This window comes from Balaenoptera ricei, chromosome 20 (genome assembly GCF_028023285.1).
Source record: "Balaenoptera ricei isolate mBalRic1 chromosome 20, mBalRic1.hap2, whole genome shotgun sequence".
Taxonomy (NCBI): Eukaryota; Metazoa; Chordata; class Mammalia; order Artiodactyla; family Balaenopteridae; genus Balaenoptera; species Balaenoptera ricei.
The window spans coordinates 54,260,294-54,281,076 of record NC_082658.1 but is presented as its reverse complement, the minus strand read 5'-3'; the positions used below and the strand labels follow the sequence as shown (position 1 = coordinate 54,281,076).

The 20,783-nt window shown below is 49.9% G+C and overlaps 3 protein-coding genes across 4 annotated transcripts; 2 read left to right on the top strand and 1 right to left on the bottom strand.

The window, feature by feature from the left end:
- Positions 1 to 4,503: 4,503 nt before the first annotated feature.
- Positions 4,504 to 11,222, top strand: TM4SF5 (transmembrane 4 L six family member 5). 2 transcript variants are annotated; one of them, XM_059906483.1, is made up of 5 exons: positions 4,504 to 4,726; positions 9,656 to 9,736; positions 10,113 to 10,249; positions 10,482 to 10,665; positions 10,740 to 10,833. In XM_059906483.1, the coding sequence occupies exons 1-5, from the start codon at positions 4,553 to 4,555 to the stop codon at positions 10,752 to 10,754; spliced, it is 591 nt and encodes a 196-aa protein (XP_059762466.1). In that variant the 5' UTR covers positions 4,504 to 4,552; the 3' UTR covers positions 10,755 to 10,833. The 2 variants fall into 2 exon arrangements, with proteins under 2 accessions (XP_059762466.1, XP_059762465.1); XM_059906482.1 differs by lacking the exon at positions 10,482 to 10,665 and having other exon boundaries at positions 10,740 to 11,222.
- A 771-nt stretch (positions 11,223 to 11,993) lies between these two features.
- VMO1 (vitelline membrane outer layer 1 homolog) lies at positions 11,994 to 12,993 on the bottom strand. The gene is given in 3 exon segments (XM_059908213.1): positions 11,994 to 12,353; positions 12,614 to 12,729; positions 12,808 to 12,993. Coding segments are annotated over 3 exon segments (600 nt in total). The 3' UTR covers positions 11,994 to 12,055.
- A 2,329-nt stretch (positions 12,994 to 15,322) lies between these two features.
- On the top strand, positions 15,323 to 17,245 carry GLTPD2 (glycolipid transfer protein domain containing 2). Its single transcript, XM_059908212.1, has 4 exons — positions 15,323 to 15,475; positions 15,579 to 15,643; positions 15,900 to 16,066; positions 16,166 to 17,245. The coding sequence occupies exons 1-4, from the start codon at positions 15,370 to 15,372 to the stop codon at positions 16,680 to 16,682; spliced, it is 855 nt and encodes a 284-aa protein (XP_059764195.1). The 5' UTR covers positions 15,323 to 15,369; the 3' UTR covers positions 16,683 to 17,245.
- The last annotated feature ends 3,538 nt before the right edge of the window (positions 17,246 to 20,783 follow it).

The window sequence follows — 20,783 nt, the reverse complement described above, 5'->3', positions numbered from 1 at the left end:
GGAGCAGCTGGTTTCCTTACCTTCCGTCTCTATTCTCCCTCTTATCTTCCCTTGTGCTGTTTTGATCGCTGGTCCTTTTTTTCTAATCTTTTGGTCCTTTTCCTGTGCATCTTGCTCAAGTTTGTCCTCTGTATCCCTCTCCCGCTTTGCCCCACTTTCAGTCTTGTTCTTCAGTGCTTCTCACGTGGACTTTAGCTCTCTTTGTGCATTTTTTGAGTTTCCATGCAAATCTCCTTCTTCCCCAAACACGCACTGGTGCCTTTTCATCTCAGTCTTTCATTCCTTAAAGAACTCTGCTCCTCCTTCTAGTGAAACCCTTCCTGAAAATTCCTTCCAAATCCTACAGTAAATATTTCTCAAGAGTTCTGTTTCTTTCTTTCAGTCTTCAGGACGACGTGCCCTTTCCCTTGTTTTGATGAAGTTTTTCAGAATCCCTATAATGTTTTTAACATTATTATTCCGTGCATACGGAGTTGTACAAAATGTAATAGAAATGAATACACAACCACCCCCCACACACAACTTTTCTTTTTTTCTCTTCACTTATCCTGAAAAGCAGAACCATCTCTCAGACTCAGGACTGATGAACTTGTAGTGAATATGCAGCTTCTCTTGGCCCTACTCCCTGTCCATCAGGACAATGGCTGAATCCCCGCTCCAGGCTTAAGTGGGAAGACCCGTGACATAGGTATCACAGCTGCTCTAGTGGTTCAACATCACTTCCGGTGACTCAGCAGAACCACGCGTCCTCTGCCTCACCTCAGACCCGGGCTCCCCACCTCTACTCCCCAGGGCTTGTGCTTCTTCCTCCTGCACTGTTTCTGAATACCTGTTCTCTACACAATTCTCTTCCTATGGCTTCTGCTTATTTATGGATTCAGTTGCCTTGTGGCTTTTGCTCACTCCCTGCTTTCATACTTCTCTCAGTTCCCTCTGATGACTCTCAGGTTGGGGCCATCCTTCCCTCTGATGACTCTCAGGTTGTCTTCAGTCAACTTTCCCAAGAATGAAGATCCAATTCATTGATCAGTCATCATTCAGTGAGGGTACCTCTCTCTGTTGGGCAGTGTTCTTACCTCAAGCAACCACACAGGTCTCTGGTTTCATGTCTGCTTTTGGGTTGGCTACTCCTTCTTGGATCAATCAGCTGTGGCCTAGATAATGGGGTCTGTGTCAGTCAGCTATTGCTGTGGAACAAAAAAATCCCACGAAGTCTTAGTGGCCTACAAATATCAGCATTTATTTCACTCATACATTGGTTTCACTCAACATTGGTTGAGTGAAACCAATGTGTGGATTGGTTGGAGGTCAGCTGATGTAGGCTGGGATCTTGTATCTTACACCTTCCTTTTACCAGTGAGCTAACTCAGGCATGTTCTCCCGAAGCCCATATCTGGGTCTCACGCATGCAACTGAGAATCCCTGTACTCTCCAGCACAAGGCTCTGTCCACAGCAAGGGCTTAATGAATTCATCTCTGTGTCAAAAAAGACTCTTTAGGAAATTCCCTGGCAGTCCAATGGTTAGGACTCTGTGCTTTCACTGCCGAGTGCCTGGGTTCAACCCCTGGTCAGGGAACTGAGATCCCACAAGACACACTGCAGGGCCAAAAGAGAAAAAAAAAACCTACAGATTCAATGCAATCCCTATCAAATTACCAATGGCACTTTTCACAGAACTAGAACAAAAAAAAATCTTAAATTTTGTATGGAGAGACAAAAGACTCCAGATAGCCAAAGCCACAGTAATCAAGACGGTATGGTACTGGCACAAAAACAGAAATATGGATCAATGGAACAGAATAGAAAGCCCAGAGATAAACCCACACACATCTGGTCACCTTATCTTTGACAAAGGAGGCAAGAATATACAATGGAGAAAAGACAGCCTCTTCAATAGGTGGTGCTGGGGAAAATGGACAGATACGTGTAAAAGGATGAAATTAGAACACACCCTAACGCTATACACAAAAATAAACTCAAAATGGATTAAAGACCTAAATGTCAGGCCAGACACTATAAATCTCTTAAGATGAAAACATAGGCAGAAGACTCTATGACATAAATCACAGCAAGATCCTTTTTGACCCACTTCCTAGAGTAAGGGAAATAAAAACAAAAATAAACAAATGGGACCTAATGAAACTTAAAAGCTTCTGCACAGCAAAGGAAATCATAAACAAGATGAAAAGACAACCCTCAGAATGGGAGAAAATATTTCCAAACAAAGCAACTGACAAAGGATTAATCTCCAAAATATACAAGCAGCTCATGCAGCTCAATATCACAAAAACAAACAACCCAATCCAAAAATGGGCAGAAGACCTAAATTGACATTTCTCCAAAGAAGACATACATATGGCAAACAAATACATGAAAAGATGCTCAAAATCACTAATCAGTAGAGAAATGAAAATCAAAACCACAATGAGGTATCACCTCACACTGGTCAGAATGGCCATCATCAAAAAATCTAGAAACAATAAATACTGGAAAGGGTGTGGAGAAAAGGGAACCCTCCTGCACTGTTGGTGGGAATGTAAATTGATACAGCCACTATGGAGAACAGTATGGAGGTTCCTTAAAAAACTAAAAATAGAACTACCATATGACCCAGCAATCCCACTACTGGGCATATACCCTGAGAAAACCATAATTCAAAAAGCTACATGTACCACGATATTCATTGCAGCACTATTTACAATAGCTAGGACATGGAAGTAACCTAAATGCCCATCAACAGATGAATGGAGAAAGAAGATGTGGCACATATATACAATGGAATATTACTCAGCCATAAAAAGGAACGAAATTGAGTTATTTGTACTGAGGTGGATGGACCTAGAGTCTGTCATACAGAGTGAAGTAAGTCAGAAAGAGAAAAACAAATACCGTATGCTAACGCATATATATGGAATTTTAAAAAGCGGTACTGATGAACCTAGTGGCAGGGCAGGAAAAAAGACGCAGACGTAGAGAATGGACTTGAGGGCACAGGGTGGGGGAAGGGGAAGCTGGGATGAAGTGAGAGTAGCATTGACATATATACACTACCAAATGTAAAATGGACGGCTAGTGGGAAGCTGCTGCATAGCACAAGGAGATCAACTCGATGCTTTGAGACAACCTAGAGGGATGGGATAGGAAGGGTGGGAGGGAGGGGATATGGGGATAATGGGGATATATGTATACATATAGCTAATTCACTTTGTTGTACAGCAGAAACTAACACAACACTGTAAAGCATTTATACTCCAATAAAGATGTGGGGAAAAAAATGCTGTCGTGTGCAGCTCAAAACAGAGGGAGGTTTAAAAAAAACAACAAAAAAAGACTCTTTACCCTGCAGTTGACAGAAACACAACTCAAACTGGTTCACATAATCAAAAGTTTCCAAGGACTGATCAGGCTTCAGGCATAGCTGGATCTACACGTTCACATGATGTCATCAAGACTTAGTCTTGTGAATTCCTTAGCGGTCCAGTGGTTAGGACTCTGCGCTTCCACTGCCGAGGGCCCAGCTTCAATTCCTGGTCAGGGAACTAAGATCCCACAAGTCGGGGGGTGGTGCGGGGGGGGATTTAGTCTCTCTCCATCTCTTGACTGGTCTTTCCTCTGGATTTTCTTCACTCTCCAGCAGGCAGGTGACAATATGCCACCAGCAACTGCAGCAGCGCAACAAAAACAGGAATTCTTTGACCTCAGATTGCCAACAACAAGAACCAGAAATTGGTTCCCATGGGGCTGGCTTGGATCACGTGGCCATTGCTGAATAAAACACGGAGGCCAGGGGGATGGATGCTTTAATCAATGAGACCTCAGTGGTGGTCTCAACAGGAAGATGGTTCAATAAACAGACATTAACAAGAAGAAACAAAAGGATAATGAACCTCCACCACCATCTTTAGTTTCTTTCCAGGAGAAAATCTCCCTATGGGACTAATAGGGCACCATACACTGGCTTAGCGTGTCCTTGGTTATAAAATGTTTCTCACCCTCACCTTGACCCTTTTTTTTTTTTTTTTTTTTTGGCCACCCCACGCGGCTTGCAGGATCTTAGTTCCCCAACCAGGGATCGAACCCAGGCCACAGGCAGTGAGGGTGCTGAGTCCTAATCACTGGACCGCCAGGGAACTCCCTAATCCATTTAATCCTCACCACCTGCCTGCGAGCCAAGGGCATACCTTGGCTGTATACCCTTTGTACAGATGAGGCAACTGAGACAGAGACATTAAGGGGCTTGGCTAAGTCACAAAGCAGGTAAGGAGTCGACCAAGGTTCTGTGGAGAGGTGTGTGCAGAAAAAGAGGAAGAACACACTGAGCCCAGGCAACTTCCTCTGCGTGTCAAGCTCCCCCACCTCCTCCACCACATCCTCCCCTTTGCCGCGTCTCTGCTGCAGCCCCGTGTCTCCTGCCTCTGTCCCTTATCATCAGCTACTGCCAGCTTCACCACACCTCCTCCTCGACCTTTGCTCCGGGCTTGTTTTTCCCTCTGGACCGGGGAACCTCGGGCTCACTTTCACTTGCTGCCTGTCCTTGCCAAGAGCCTCACCATGTGCACAGGAAAGTGTGCCCGCTTCGTGGGGCTCTCCCTCATCCTCCTCTCCCTGGTCTGCATTGTGGCCAACGCCCTCCTGCTAGTGCCCAACGGTCAGACCACCTGGACCAAGGACCACCTCAGCTTGCAAGTCTGGCTCATGGCTGGCTTCATCGGCGGGGGCCTGATGGTGAGAGGGCTGGCCAGGGCACACGGGCCAGGGGGCTGGGCGCCACTCTCCGGGGTCCTGAACAGGAGGGAGAGGGAGTGAGGGAAAACGATGGCTGCCCGGGAAGGGATGGCGGTGGCTTGGTGGGGACCAGGAGCCCGCCCCGGCTGCCCCCAAACACTGAGCACTCTGTAGGGGAGGTTCTCAGCCCCAGGGTCCTGAGCTGAATGTCTGAGGGGGATGAGAAGGAAGGAGCCTTACTGCTCGAAACTGTTCCCTACTGGGTACGGAGTATGTCCTACCAGCCCCTCGCCATCCCCCCTGCCGAGCAGATGCTGGGAACACCTACTACAGGGGTTGAGGCAGAAGGAACAGCTGGTTGCATGGGAGGTTATCAGGTTAAGATAATAATGGGCTTGGTGTGGGTGTGGTTTACAGTGACAGCATCTGGAGCCAGGGAGCGATGTCGCAGGTCAGTCTTTCTACCTATCAGCTCAGTGTCACCTCCCCCACTTCCATGTCCCTTCACTCTCCACCCAGGTTTCTGGATACCCACTGTGCGCTGGGCACTAAGGATAAACTCAGAATCCGGGTCAGTATGGTGGAGAAGGGGTCCCCGTGGCTCCCTGGAAACTAGGATCTGTCAGGAGAAATTGAGGAAGGGGAGACACAGACTTCCTGGACTTCCTAACCCCCATTCGCCACCCCCCTCCCCATTCAGGGAACTTTTTTGTTGTTTTGTTTGTTTGTGCACCGCGTGGCATGCGGGTTCTTGGTTCCCCCACCAGGGATTGAAACCGTGCCCACTGTCTTAACCGCTGGACCGCCAGGGAATCCCTAGGGGAACTTTTTGGAAGGTCAAGCGAATTTAACATCCTTATGGCATGAAGACAAAAGACCTACCCTGCACGGTTCCCCACTTCTCAGGATGGCTGACTGATGAAATTCTCTGGGGGATGCCTCACCTTTGTCTCTTTCACTGGCCACAAGTCTGTTAGCTAATGGGGACACCTCTTCTCCTTTACCCAACAATCCCCTCTTACCCATCCAGGTCTGTCCTCCTACTCCCCCTCCCCCTCCCCCATGGATTTATGGCTGCTGGACTCCACCCCGTACCTCTGACCTCAAGCCTCTCTGAGACGTCACACTCCTCCCAGCCCCACCCTCTCCGCCGCTGTCACATCACACCCCTCCTCCAGCCCAAACCACCACCACCTCCCCACGATCTTACCTGCCTGCTTCTGGGGAGACCCCCAAGGATGCCCCCCCCAACATGCTCATTCCCAGCTGCCCTCCGGCCTCCATGCTCTCAGCCACCCTGGAGAAGGTTCTCAAGTGTACTCACCGTTCATGCTATGCCACAGGCACACAGGCAAGGGCCCTGCACTCCCTGAAGCCGGTGCTTCGGCTGGGGAGACACACAGTATCACGGAAGCAAAAATGTACGCCCCACAGGAGGAAGGGCTGCCTGTTTCATTGGCTGCTGTGTGCCAGGCGCCTAGGCCTGGATTAACAGGCACTGGATTAATAGTGAATGAACAAAGTAAACAGACGAGTGAGGTGATCTCAGATAAAAGTAGGGACCATCAAGAAAACAAAGCAGGATGCTGTCGTAAAGAGCTCCTGAGGCCAAGTGGGGGGCCACTTCTTATAGCATTTTCAAGGAAGGCCTTGATGAGGTGACTTCTGAACTGAGACCCAAAAGACAAAAAGAAGGAATCAGCATGGCAGACAGGTGAGTACAAAGTGTAAGGCAGGAATAGGCCTGCACATCTCAGGACTGGAGAGGCCGCCAGTGCAGCTGAGGTTTGATGAAGTGAAATCGGAGGAGGGCAGAGGCCAGAGCACCTATACCCTTGAAAGGCACAGTGAGGAATCTGAATTTTATTATAAGTTCACAGAAAACTATTGAAGGACTTTTTACCTTTTTAAAAAGTCATACAGACAAATGCCCAGATCCTTAATATACAGCTCAGTGAATTTTTATAAAGGGAACACACCCATATTCTCGGCACTCAGATCAAGATGTGGGTTATTACGAGAACCCCAGACAGGCCTCCCACCAGGCCCTACCCCACACCAACAAGGGCCCCACTATCCTGACTTCTATCCCAGAGGTTAGTTTTGTCTGTTTAGCACTTTATATAAATGGAATCATACAGAGTGGACACTTTTGTTCTGGGTTCTTGAGGTCAACATTATGTTTGTAAGTTTCATCCATATTGTTACACAGTGCTGTAGTTTATTATTTCTAATATTTACACAATTATCTCCATTGTGTAAGTATTACTACAATTTATTTAAACATTCTACTGTTGATGGACATTTGGATAGTTCCCAACTTGGGTTTATTCTAAATAATGCTCTATAAACGTTCCCGTAAATGTCTTTAGGTGAATGTACGTTTGCATTTCTGTTGGATAGATACCTAGGAGTAAAACTGCTGATTCTTAAGGTATGCAAATGTTCAGTGCTAACAGATATTACCAAAGAGTTGTCTGAAGTACTTATGCCAATTGTATTCCCACCAGCAAAGGATGAGAGTTCTAGTTGCTCCATATCCCGCTGGATATGGCTGGCTGCTGGGTGGTGAGTAAACAGTAGGAGGTCAGCACTGGATGCAGAAAGACCAGACTGAGGTCACTACACTTGTCCAGGGGAGATGATAGTGGCTTAGATGAGGCCAGTGGCCATGGAGATGGAGAAAAGTAAACAGACTCGAGCTATAAACTCAGTGCTTCCTCCTGCCTTTTCAATTACCCTTCCCTTTTCAATGAGACGAGATAGCAGAGAGCAAGACAGACGAGTTCAGACAACAAAATGAAACACTTTGGCTAGAAAAGTAAAAATCAGGGACTTCCCTGGTGGTCCAGTGGCTAAGACTCCGTGCTCCCAATGCAGGGGGCCTGGGTTCCATCCCTGGTCGGGGAACTAAGATCCCACATGCCGCAACTAAAGATCCCGCGTACTGCAACTAAGATCTGGTACAGCCAAATAAATAAGTAAATATTTTTTAAAAAATCACAAACAGGGCTTCCCTGGTGGCACAGTGGTTGAGAATCCACCTGCCAATGCAGGGGACACAATGCAGGGTTCGATCCCTGGTCCGGGAAGATCCCACATGCTGCAGAACAACTAAGCCCTGTGCGCTACAACTACTGAGCCTGTGCTCTAGAGCCCGTGAGCCACAACTACTGAGCCCGCGTGCTGCAACTACTGAAGCCCATGCCTAGAGTCCGGGCTCCACAACAAGAGAAGCCACCGCAGTAAGAAGCCCGTGCACCTCAACAAAGAGTAGCCTCCACTTGTGGCAACTAGAGAAACCCTGTGCGCAGGAACAAAGACCCAACACAGCCAAAAATAAATAAATAAATTTATAAAAAAAAAAAACCACAAACAGAGAGGTCGTTTGAAATTGGTAAATCCAAATTCCAGGTGTCTTTGGATCCAGGAGCTTCTGAGTAAGTGATGTAACCAGAAAGGCCAAGCAAGGGGGCCAGCACTGGCCCTAGACCTGCCATGAGACATGGAAGAGGGAAGAGTGTCTGGTGGAAAGTTCATTCAACTCTGCAGGTGTTTCTGTAAGGTTGCTGTGGATGATATAATGGAACTAAAACTCTCAGCCCCTCCCTTGGAGAAGATCAAAATGCCACCTTGTTGGTGTGTGCCAGACAAGGAAGACAGGGAGGCAAAGATCCAGACAGCTGTGGAATTCCAGAGATGGGAGACGGGCAAAGAACCTGGTCTGGTGCAACAAAGTTAAGGCTGGAGCCAAAAGTGAGACGCCTCGAACGCCTTCCTGGAGTTCAGTCTTGATGGGCTACTCTTTGAGGAGACCCTAAAGGATTGGATCAGGGAAAAGACCAGTTGAAAGCTAAATTTAATCTGGTGGTAGCAATGTAGAATGGAATGTGAGTTGGTACAGGGCAAGAGATACAAAAATCTAGTAGGGAGGCTGAGCACATCCTTCTCATGGGAGGTGATTGGGGATTGAACGTGGGGAAGAAAAAAGGACTGACAGATTCAAGAACCATTGAAGGAAAAGTTCCAAAGACTTGAGGTCTGGCTAGGTGTGAAGGATTCAAGTTTTCAGGCCGGGGTGACCTGCAGGATGTTTCCACTGATGGAGACAAGAAAGCCAAAGGGAGATGAATTGGGGGGAACAAATTGTGAGATTAGTGTGAGGCTGGATGAACTTAAACTAAAACCAAGACATTCAAACGAACATACCCTTCAGGCAGTTAGATTTGAATTTGGAGGCATCAATTTAGGAGACAACCATTGTTAGAGGGAGCAGCTGATGCCCTGGAAGGGGATGGGCTCTCTGAGGAGGGCCATGGGAGAAAGAAAGACAAAGAGGATCAGGGCTGTATCTTGGGGATTCCCACTCTTCCCATCAGAGTCTTACATGCTCCTCCACCCTCCACCATAATCCCAGTTCGCCAGGCATTCCAACACCACTATTCCTTCCTGCTGCTGAGCGACTCTATAGTTATTGACCATTTACTCTGAGCAAGTCTTGACATCAAGGCAACCTGTTATTTCATTAAATCCTGAGAACAGTCCGTTTTACAGAGGACAAAACTGAGATCCAGAGAGATGAATCAATTCACGGAGTGTGAAGTGAGCAAAAGGTTGGCATTAAACCCAGGCCTCCTGACTCCCATTCAGTTGGGCACCTACTATATGCTGAGATTTATGGGGGATATAATGATATTGCGCTCTATCCTCCTGGAGGCTACAATCTGGACAGAGATAAGCAGGCACATAAATATAGATAAATTTAAAGCAGAGCCCCACATTGCTCCAGGAGAAGTAGAGATAAGGTCTCCCTATAGTCCAAATGACTGAAGGCATCACAGGAAGCTTACCTCGTCACATTACGGGGTAAGCACTGATCCAAGTTGGGGACCTGGGTGACTCGCTATCACATCGACTCTGATCCCACAGGTACTGTGTCCAGGAATTTCCGCTGTCCGGGCAGGGGGCAAAGGCTGTTGTGGTGCAGGCTGCTGTGGGAATCGCTGCAGGGTAAGATGCAAATTAAGACGGCACTCAGCATAGGTCTTTGAATCGGTCTTCGAAGAATCACACCTAAACCCCTCCACAGAATTCCCAGCTTCACGAGCTCCTCTGCAGAGTCCTAGGCTCCATCTTACCGCTCCCTCGCACCCGCAAATCTTAGGCTTCAGTGGGCCTGACCGGAGGGAACTACAATCCCCATGAACCTCCGCGGCCACTGGCTCTTAGAATTAGCCGAACTCCAAGCCCTGGAGTTTGACGGGAAATGTATTTTTAACGAGACTGGCTAGAGCTCGGTAACAAAGGGCGGGGGGAGCTAGGCGCGCTTTGCCCACGAGTGGGGCGGGGACGGCCCAACTCACCTCTCCTCGCACTGTGTATCCAGATGCTGCGATCGGTCTTCTGCTCGGCGTTCGGGATGCTTGGTGCCATCTACTGCCTCTCGGTATCAGGAGCCGGGCTCCGAATTGGACCACAGTGCTTAAAGGACGGCTCCTGGGCATACCACTTCCAACAAACCGCGTAAGGCTCAGCCTGTATTCGCGCCCCCGCCCCCATTCTCTGCTACTGCCCACCTGCCTTTCCCACGTGGACTGAGAAACCTAGGTGGGACTCGGCTTCGAGACAGCTTCCTCCACGTGGGCCGAACGAGTCCTTTGCATATCCCCCTCGGCGCCTGCGCGGGGCAGGGAGCCCCGAGGGGGGGGCGCTCCGCGTGACCTCCTTCTCTCACGTGACCCTGCCCCGCCCGCAGAGGCTCCTACCTGCTCAACCGCACTCAGTGGAGCGCGTGCGTGGAGCCGCCTGGTGTGGTCTCCTGGAACGTGACGCTCTTCTCGCTGCTGGTGGCCGCCTCCTGCCTGGAGATTTTGCTGTGTGGGGTGCAGCTGGTGAACGCGTCCATTGGTGTCTTCTGCGGCGACTGTCGGAAGAAGGAGGTGGGAAGGTGTGGGATGGAGCTGTCGAGGAAATCTATTCACTCCCTGACTGCGTCCTCACTTTTTTTTCGCAGGGCGCCCCTCACTGAGGCTCCACGGATCTGGTCCGTCGCTCCTGGACACCCGCCTGGCCCGCCCCCGCCCTGGAATAAAGTATTTAGAGCTCTCTTCCGCGTCTCAGATTGTGCCCTATACAAGGAGTGTCCGAAGGTCTCCAGATACACCGTGGCTTGGGGCTCTTGTGTTTGGGACCCTTGCACCCGGCTTGTTATTTCCTTAATAAATAGTTATTGAGGGGCTTCCCTGGTGGCGCAGTGGTTGAGAATCTGCCTGCCAATGCAGGGGACACGGGTTCGAGCCCTGGTCTGGGAAGATCCCACATGCCGCGGAGCGACTACGCCCGTGAGCCACAATCGCTGAGCCTGTGCGTCTGGAGCCTGTGCTCCGCAACAAGAGAGGCCGCGATAGTGAGAGGCCCGCGCACCGCGATGAAGAGTGGCCCCCGCTTGCCGCAACTAGAGAAAAGCCCTCGCACAGAAACGAAGACCCACCCAACACAGCCATAAATAAAAAATAAAAAAAAATAGTTATTGAACTATTAGTGCACTGGAAATACTGTGTAAACAAGACAGGCAAGTTCTGTGCTCTTAAAGAATTTAACATTCCAGGGGTAGAAGATGGGCAATTTTTAAAAGAGGCAATAGATTATTTTAATTGGTGATAAGTACTTTTTTAAAACACGGAGGTAGTGGGATAGATATTGACTGATGGATGGACTTTTTTAATAAGATAAAGTCCAAGAAAGAGAAATTGGAGCTGAAATCTGGTGGATGGGCTAACCATCTGGACAGTTGGGGGATTCCAGGCAGAGAGGGCAGGAAGGACAAAGACCCTCAATTGGACTCAGCATACAGAAAAGCCACTGTTTGAGTTTTGGCGGGGGGAGGGCGGGGAGGAAAACTATGGAAAAGACATGTTAGCCTCCTAAGTTCTAGAAAATGAAACCTTAAGACGATATAGCATTGGCACCTCCTAATTTGGTAGAAGTTTCTTGATCTGGGGTCACTGGTGGTTCAGAAAGGAAACAACCTGGTCTCTTAATGGGGACGATGTGTCTGCAGAGGCTCACAGAAAGGCAGGGACTTCCTTAACTTGCACGCAAAATTCTGTTTAAGTGTGTCTTTTCTGAACTATGGGTCGGTAACTTTCAGTAGCTTGCCATGGACTCCTGAGACCAAATCCTAATTGGGCCTGGCCCAATGCTAGGTTAGGAGGAAGATGGGGCTACGCAGTTTCCCACCCCTAAAACAAGCGAGACCAAAGCCAAGACAGAGAAGCTTTAATAGCGGAGGTGGGACTAGGCTTGGGCTGGGAGAGGGCGGCGATGGTGTTAACTGCGACAGCAGAAAAAGCGCGCGTCGTTAACAGCGGTGTCATCGCGGAGGCCTCTAGGCTGCTCGATCTTGGTCTGCAAGCCGCACACTCCTTTAGGGCAAGGCTCACTCCAGTCTCCAAGGTCTCCCCAGGACAGACCGGGCCCCTGCAACTCCGTGCTGTCGGAGCAGCGGAAGCGCACGTTGTTCGCAGCCGTGTTGTCCCCGGGGGTCACGGGTGCCTCCACGCGAAGCGAGAAAGCCACCAGGAAGCCGCTGCCGGGACACCACAGCGGCTCACTCCACGCGCCCCACCTGCGAGGGAAGCAGAGACGCGCGGTCTGCGCGGGCGCCCCCTACCCACCTCCAGCCGGACCCAGGCCTCGGGGCTTCCCAGCCAGGTTCAACAGTCACCTGACCTCCACCGAGGTGCGGAGCTGGGAGTCTCCCACCCGCTTCCCAGGTCTAAACCTCCCCACAGCTCTGGAGGAACCTGCCTGTCGGTACGGGATGTGCGTAACGGAGAGCAAGGGGCATACCCCGACCCTAGGGGATCCTCGGCCCCTGCCCCCCACCTTCCAGACTGGGACTCCACCACGTGCGTGTTGAGCTCCGCATTCCCGCGCGCGCAGTGCAGCCGGATTCCGTTCAGAGCCGTGTCGTCGCCAGGAATGCCTTAGGGGGGCTCCACCTGGGCGGCGGAGGACGAGTCAGAAGACTGCCATCCTCTGCTTGGGGTCCCCACCGAGACCTAGGCCTGAGCCCCTACCTTGAGCGAGAACCCGCTGGCGAAGAATCCGTCAGGACACATCTCTGGCCAGGCCCAGTCGCCCCAGGGGCCCCCGTTGGTCACCTCGATGACCAATGTGTAGCCTCTCAACGCATCTGCTCTTGCACGCCCGAAGCACGTCGCCCACAGCAGCAGAAGCAGCTTGGCTCCCGCGCCCTGCTCCATCCCGCAGCCTCTGTGAGCCCGGGCCCTTTGTGCAGGTGTATACCACCTTTGCCCTAAGAGGGCTCCGATTGCGGGAGGGCCACCTGAATTAAGTGACACTCAAAACCAATCCGTTCCGGAAGCCTACAAACTTGTTTCTCAGCTCAGGGAGACTGACGCTCCCAGCGCCAGAGGAGGAGGGGCAGCAAGAACCCACGGGTTTAAATAACCACCAAGCTACCGAACGTTTACAGACTATAGGCCACGAATCATGGTTAGCGTTTTGCTGGCATGTTTTATTTAATCCACACAACAATTTTAGGAGGTGAGAATTACCATTCCTATTCTGCCAGTGAGGGAACTAGGGCTGCGAAATTGCAAGCGACTTGCCTAAGGTCACAGTCAGCAAGCCAGGGAACATTCCAACACTAGGAAATGGGGAACCCACGGCTAGGGATGGAAGTGATGGTTCCAGAATCCCACTGGACAGGGACCCCAGGGACCTCCAGGATGTGAGGGAGCATCGGAGTGAGACAGGGCAAGAATCCATGAACTGTGGGAGCTGGGAAGCATCTTGTGAGTGATTGGGGACCCGACGCCTTGAGAATCTGGGACATCCCTTCCCCTCAAAAGAAAATGTACACAGAGACAGGAACAGTTTTAAAAAGTTTATGGACAGGGAACTGAGAACAGGAGACGCTATTTCTTCCATTGCTTCCTGTAGCCTTTCCCTCAATGTTTTTCCCCCCTGTGACCACCAGGGGGACTCCTAATTTTTAAAAAAAACAACAAACAAATTTGCTATGGGGAGTACCACCCCTGATTTGCCTGCCCTTCATACACATTCCTTTGTCTATTCAATATATACTTATTTAGAAATAATGTGTTTTGGCCCAGGCAATATTCTAAACGCTAAATAGAGCAGCCACCAAGAAAAGGCCCCTGTCTTCATCAGAGCTCACATTCCAGTGGGGGAGACAGATGATAAATTCTCCAATGGACCCTGAGCTCTGTGAAGGCACATTTGTCTTCATGGAGCCTAGTACAGGGCCTGGCATGTGGAGGTGGTTAATAAAGGTTGGTTTGATGAATGACTGAGGAATCAATCTGGATATTAAAAAAAGTAAACTACAAAAATGTAAAAGGTGACAGCCTAAACTATATAATTGAGACCTCAGGCATGCAGATTAAGATAAGGTCCCCTGGGGGGCTTCCCTGGTGGCACAGTGGTTGAGAATCTGCCTGCTAATGTAGGGGACACGGGTTCGAGCCCTGGTCTGGGAAGATCCCACATGCCGCGGAGCGACTAGGCCCGTGAGCCACAACTACTGAGCCTGCGCATCTGGAGCCTGTGCTCCACAACAAGAGAGGCCGTGATAGTGAGAGGCCCGTGCGCGCACCGCGATGAAGAGTGGCCCCCGCTTGCCACAACTAGAGAAAGCCCTCGCACAGAAACGAAGACCCAACGCAGACAAAAATAAATTAATTTTAAAAATAATAATAATAATAATATTTTTTTTAAAAAAAGGTCCCCTGGGCTTCCCTGGTGGCGCAGTGGTTGAGAATCCGCCTGCCAATGCAGGGGACACGGGTTTGAGCCCCGGTCCGGGAAGAACCCACATGCCGCGGAGCAACTAAGCCCATGCGCCACAACTACTGAAGCCCGTGCACCTAGAGCCCGTGCTCCGCAACGAGAAGCCACCGCAATGAGAAGCCCACGCGCCGCAACGAAGAGTAGCACCGGCTCACCGCAACTAGAGAAAGCCCGCGCGCGGCAACGAAGACCCAACGCAGCCAAAAATAAATAAATACATTTATAAAATAAAAAAAAATAATAATAATAAGATAAGGTCCCCTGGGGACAGGATAGAGAATTTAGAAGTGGGTGTTCTCTGAATCCCAGGTGCTCCATGCTTGAACTTAAAAGGTAAGATTTATGGAGCAATTGTGGTAAGCTTTTCCATTTACAGTGTTTGCACATGTGATATCATTTAATCCTCACATGAAACCTGCAAAAGAACATACTATTATCCTCAATGTACAGTGGAGGGAACTCAGGCCCAGAGTCAACTTAGGGTCCACCATTGCTCAGTGGGGAAACTGGTTCTGACCTCAGCCTCTCCTCACAATACCCAGGCTTCCTCTTACTACAACCTGGCCTTACAGGGAAGGGAAATGTAGCGACGTGTCACTGCTACCGAACCCCCAAATCCTCTTCATCCAGTCCCTCTCTCCTCAGATGCTGCCCTCTCGGGCAAAGGGCACAGGGGAGGGGGACTTAGTAGGTTAATTATTAACCCTTTGCGCCTCAGGCACTGCGGCTTCTCTCCCCTCCTAGAGGCGAAGGGACAAGGCCTGGCAGGGGCTGGTGAGGGGGCGGCGGTCCCTGTAGCAGCCATGCGGGTCCCACTGCCTCAGCCGGTCCCTTGGCGCTGGTTGCGCAGTGCGATTCCTCTTGCTATCTTCACACTACTGCTTGTTTATCTCTGGGCTCGGAGCCTCCGTGAGTACCCCTTCCCTCACCTGCTCTGGGAGGAACCGGGGAATCCAGGCCCTTGAGACCTAAGGTCTCTCAAGCCCTCGCTGCTCTGTTTCACTTCCCTCAGGTGCCCTCTCAGGCTGCAGACCTGGGGCCCAGTCCTGCATTGCCAGGGAACCGCCTTCTTTCCAGGTATGCTCCCGGAAGGGCTGGGACTGGGAGCTCCAGGTAGGACTCTGGGCAGGGGGAAGTGGACCAGGCTGAGGATCTGATGAAGGGCAGGCCCTCCTCCTCCTCTCCCTTCTCCCGTCAGAAGCTGAGAATACAGCAAGAGGGACACCATCTAGATCTCAGGAATAATTTCTTCAGAGCCCAACTGGGCTGCTTGGCGAACCCAGCAAGCTAGGGGTTCTGCTCCCACTCCTTTCCCCTCCTATCTCACCCCCAGGTCCGGCAACAGTCGGGGCCCTCGGAGGCCCCGGAACGGGAAGAGCCTCAGTGTCTGGGCCCTCAGGGGATGCTGGGCCGCATGATGAGGCCGTTCCGCGCCAGTCTGAACCCGGAAAGGGATGTGGAGTTGTCGCAGTACCTGGCAGGATGGAGGGAGCTAGTCCGGTGAGTGGTCTCTCCCCCGACCCCATCCAGTCCCCGCCTCTTTGTGCCTCCATCGCCCTCTCTCAAACCTTCCTACCCTTCCCACCATCACACACACAGGTTCCTAGCTCCCCTCGGCTCCATCTTCGCCTTCGCCACAAGCGAGGCCTCCGCCAAAGTGACAGCCCTCGAGGCTCTGGTGCACGGCCCAGAGGCCGCGCACTACACGTCGCTGGCGACCATGGTGGCGTGGGAGCGGCCCGGAATCGCCCCACGACTCTCGGCCGGGTGCCCGGGCTCACTGACGATGCTCTTGCTGCACCGTGCGCTACGCTGGTCCCAGCTCTGCCTCCACCGGGTGGCGACCGGGATGCTCGGAGGCCCGGACGCTGGCGCTCAGTGCAGCGACGCCTACGGCACAGCCCTGGCTCCGCACCACCCCTGGTTCGTCCGTCAGGCCGCCCACCTCGCATTCCTCGCCTTCCCGGGTCGCGGCCGCTTGCTCGAGCTGGCGTGTCCGGGTTCCAAAGAGGCGGAGGCGCGGAACGCGCTGGTCCGGGCCGCGGGCACCCTAGAGGACGTCTACAACCGTACTCAAAGCTTGCTGGCCGAAGGCGGCCTGCTCGAGCTGGCCTGACGCCTACTGGCCGGAGGAAGGAAGCGCCCTGGGGAGGGGGTCGGTGCAGCTCCAGGTTGAGCCCTTGGCCCCGCCTCCTGGTGCCGGGGGCGTGGTCGCCATATACCCCGCCTCCTTGGTGACGTCACCCCTGGAGGCTCACCTCGATAGGGGTGGGTTTTTTAGACCCTGCCTCTATCCGCAGTCTCCGGGAAAAGGGAGGAGCTGTGGGAAATAAAAAGTATTCTTTGGGACTTCCCTGGTGGCAGTGGTTGAGAATCCGCCTGCCAATGCAGGGGACCCGGGTTTGAGCCCTGGTCCGGGAAGATCCCACATGCAGCGGAGCAACTAAGCCCGTGAGTCACAACTACTGAGACTGTGCTCTAAAGCAGCGAACCACAACTACTGAGCCCACAGGCCTAGAGCCCTTGCTCGGCAACAAGAGAAGGCACAGCAGTGAGAATCCTGCACGGCAAGGAAGAGTAGCCCCTGCTCGCCGCAAGTAGAGAAAAGCCCGTGCACAGCAACGAAGACCCAACGCAGCCTAAAATAAATAAATAAATAAATTTATTTTTAAAAAAGTATTCTTTGGTAGCCGTCGATTTAGGGCGTTTTGTGTGATGACAGCAGGTGCTTAAGGGAAACAGGAAAAAATAGACGTGGGAAGATGTGTCATCCCTGTTTCCGGCCGCCGAGAGACTCACGCTACTCCTGGCCTATGTCAACCACTCCTACAGCTTCAGTTGCCAACTACATGCCAAGTCTCCAGACCAGACCTGTCCCCTGAGCTCCAGCCCCCAGAAAGCTCCAGCCCCAGGTGTCTTTCCTGGACACCTCCACAGCCACCACAAATGCAACACATCCAAGGTGAATCCAGTCACCTCCTCCCAGAACTGCACTTCTTCTTGTGTTTCCTATCTCAGTAAGTGACACCCTTTCCTGTCAACTACCCAAGGCTAAAACCTGTGCGTCTTGCCTCACGCCAAGCAGGTGCTCAGCTCAGTAATGTATGTTTATTAAATGACTCCACTCCCACTATTGTAAACAAAGTTACACACTGATAATTCCCAAATTATAACTCCAACCCACTTTCCCCTGGACTCCAGAATACTATATATCACTTCCTTATTCCACATCTCCACTTGGATTTCAACTGGAGATAGCAAACTTAACAAGTCCAAAACTGAGCTTCCAATATTCTCTCTTCCCAAAATACTCCACAGTCCTCGCTAGCTCAGTAAACGACAATTCCATTCTTGCAGGTCCTTAAGCCAAAACCCTTGCAGTCATTCTGACTCTTTGGTTTCTCTTTCATCATACCCACCTCCAAGCAGTCAGAATCTATTTCTCACTATCTCCACTGCTACCAACCTTGTCAAGTCAACTTCATCTATCACCTGGATTATTGCAATAGCCTCCTAATTGTTTCTCTCTCCCATACTTGGCGTCCCTACAGTGTATTTTCAATAGAGCAGCCAAAGTGATCTTTAAAATGTAAAGCATATCATGTCACTTCCCTGCTCAAAACTTTCCAATGGCTTCCTATTGCAGGAAATTTTCTGGATCATATTTTCAGTTGAGAATGATGAAAAGCTTCTCAAAGGCCCTATATGATCTGATTGCACTAGCCAAACTGGCCTCGTCAGTATTCATTGAATATGTCAGGCATGATCCTGCCTCATGACTTTGCACTTGCTCTTCCCTCTGTCCAGAATGCTTTACCCCAAAATATACAAATGACTTCCCTCCTTCCTTCTGATCTTTATTTAAATGTCTCTCCAGTGAGACCTTCCCTGATTATTCTTTCTAAAATTTCAACACACACACACACACACACACACACACACACACACACACATCATCCTATCTCCCTTCCTTGCTTTTTCTTCTTAATATGATTCACTATTTAACATGCTGTATATTGTACTTATTTTTTTGTCTCCCTTAATACATGTAAGTTCCATGGGGGCTAGGAATATCTGTCTACTTTGTTCCCTGATGTACTTCCAGTACCTCAAACTGTGCCTGGCACCTAGTAGACATTCAACAGCTTTTGTTGAATGAATGTATGAGCAATAAAAATAGTTCACATGGCTGGAGACAAGAGTGTCAAAAAGAAAAGAGGGGATTGCACAACAAAGTAAATGTACTTCATGCTACTGAATTGTACACCAAAAATGGTTAAAATGCTAAATTTTATGTTATTTATATTTTATTACAATAAAAAATTTAGAAGTAAATAAGAGATGTGATTCCAGACAGGTGGGCAGGAGCGAGTACATGAAGGGCCTTATAAACTACGTTATAGACATAGGACTTTATCTTGAGAGTTAATTTTAAGTGGGGGATTGTCTGGATCATATTTTCAATTCAAAACATCAGCTCCAGGGACTCTCTGGTGGTCCAGTGAGTTAAGAATCCATCTTGCAATGCAGGGGACGCTGGTTCAATCCCTGGTCAGTGAATTAAGATCCCACATGCTGCAGAGCAACTAAGCCCACGTGCTGCAACTACAGAGCCCACCCGCCACAACTAAGGAGCCCCCGTGCTCTGGAACCCATGCATTCTGGAGCCTTCACACCACAATTAGAGAGAAGACCATGCACCACAACGAAAGATCCTACGTGCCACAACTAAGACCCGACGTGGCGAATAAATAAGTAAATAAATATTAAAAAAAAAAAAAAAAAGCACCAGCTCCAGCTGCAGTATGTAGAAATAGTATGGCAGGTTCATAGGAGGACTACTCCACACAGTAACAGCAAAATACACATTCTTCTCAAGTGCACATGCAACATTCTCCAGGATGGACCATAGGGTAGGCCACAAAAAAGTCTCAATTAATTTAAAAAGGTTGAAGTCACAAAATATTCTCCAACTAAACTGGAGTGAAATTAGAAATCAATAGCAAAAGGGAATTTGGGAAATTCATAAGTATGTGGAAAGTAAAAAAACACACTCCTAACCAACCACTGGGTCAAAGAAGAAATCACAGGGAAAATATTTTGAGGTTAGTGAAAATGAAAACAAAACATACCAAAACTTGGGATGCAGCATAAGCAGTGCTCAGAAGGAAATGTGTAGCTATGAATGCCTATATTAAAAATGAAGAAAGATCTCAAATCAACAGCTTAACCTTCTACCTTAATAAACTAGAAAAAGAAAAGCAGGGAATTCCCTGGCAGTTCAGTGGTTAGGACTCCCTGCTTCCACTGCATGGGGCCTGGGTTCAATCCTTACTTGGGGAACTAAGATCCTGCAAGCCACGTGTCACAGCTGAAAAGAAAAGAAAAGAAAAGAAAAAGGAGAGCAAACTAAATCTAAAGAAAGCAGAAGGAAGGAAATAATAAAGATTAGGGTGTAAATAAATGAAATAGAAAACAGAAAAACAATAGAATCAACTAAAACAAAAGTTGGCTCTTTGAGAAGACCACTAAGACTGATGAACCTTTAGCTAGACTGACCAAGAAAAAAGAGAGAAGACTCAAATTATTAAAATCAAAAATGAAAGAGGGGATGCTGTGGAGCAACTAAGCCCGTGCGCCACAACTACTGAGCCTGCGCTCTAGAGCCCGTGCGCCACAACTACTGAGCCTGCGCTCTAGAGCCCGTGCGCCACAACTACTGAGCCTGCGCTCTAGAGCCCGTGCGCCACAACTACTGAGCCTGCGCTCTAGAGCCCGTGCGCCACAACTACTGAGCCTGCGCTCTAGAGCCCGTGCGCCACAACTACTGAGCCTGCGCTCTAGAGCCCGTGCGCCACAACTACTGAGCCTGCGCTCTAGAGCCCGTGCGCCACAACTACTGAGCCTGCGCTCTAGAGCCCGTGCGCCACAACTACTGAGCCTGCGCTCTAGAGCCCGTGAGCCACAACTACTGAGCCTGCACTCTAGAGCCTGTGAGCCACAACTACTGAGCCTGTGTGCTGCCACTACTGAAGCCTGTGTGCCTAAAGTCTGTGCTCCACAACAAGAGAAGCCACCGTGGTGAGAAGCCCGCACACCACAACGAAGAGTAGTCCCTGCTTGCCACAACTAGAGAAAGCACGCACACAGCAATGAAGACCCAATGCAGCCAAAAAAAAAAAAAAAAGAATTTATAGAAGAAAATAAAAAAGAGTAT

Excerpts from the sequence above, each read along its gene's own strand:
- GLTPD2 (XM_059908212.1), top strand. The coding sequence starts at position 15,370 with ATGCGGGTCCCACTGCCTCAGCCGGTCCCTTGGCGCTGGTTGCGCAGT. Across the intron at positions 15,476-15,578 it reads TCTCTGGGCTCGGAGCCTCC|GTGCCCTCTCAGGCTGCAGA; the intron begins GTGAGTACCCCT and ends CACTTCCCTCAG. Across the intron at positions 15,644-15,899 it reads GGGAACCGCCTTCTTTCCAG|GTCCGGCAACAGTCGGGGCC; the intron begins GTATGCTCCCGG and ends TCTCACCCCCAG.
- TM4SF5 (XM_059906482.1), top strand. The coding sequence starts at position 4,553 with ATGTGCACAGGAAAGTGTGCCCGCTTCGTGGGGCTCTCCCTCATCCTC. Across the intron at positions 4,727-9,655 it reads TCATCGGCGGGGGCCTGATG|GTACTGTGTCCAGGAATTTC; the intron begins GTGAGAGGGCTG and ends CTGATCCCACAG. Across the intron at positions 10,250-10,739 it reads TACCACTTCCAACAAACCGC|GGCGCCCCTCACTGAGGCTC; the intron begins GTAAGGCTCAGC and ends TTTTTTTCGCAG.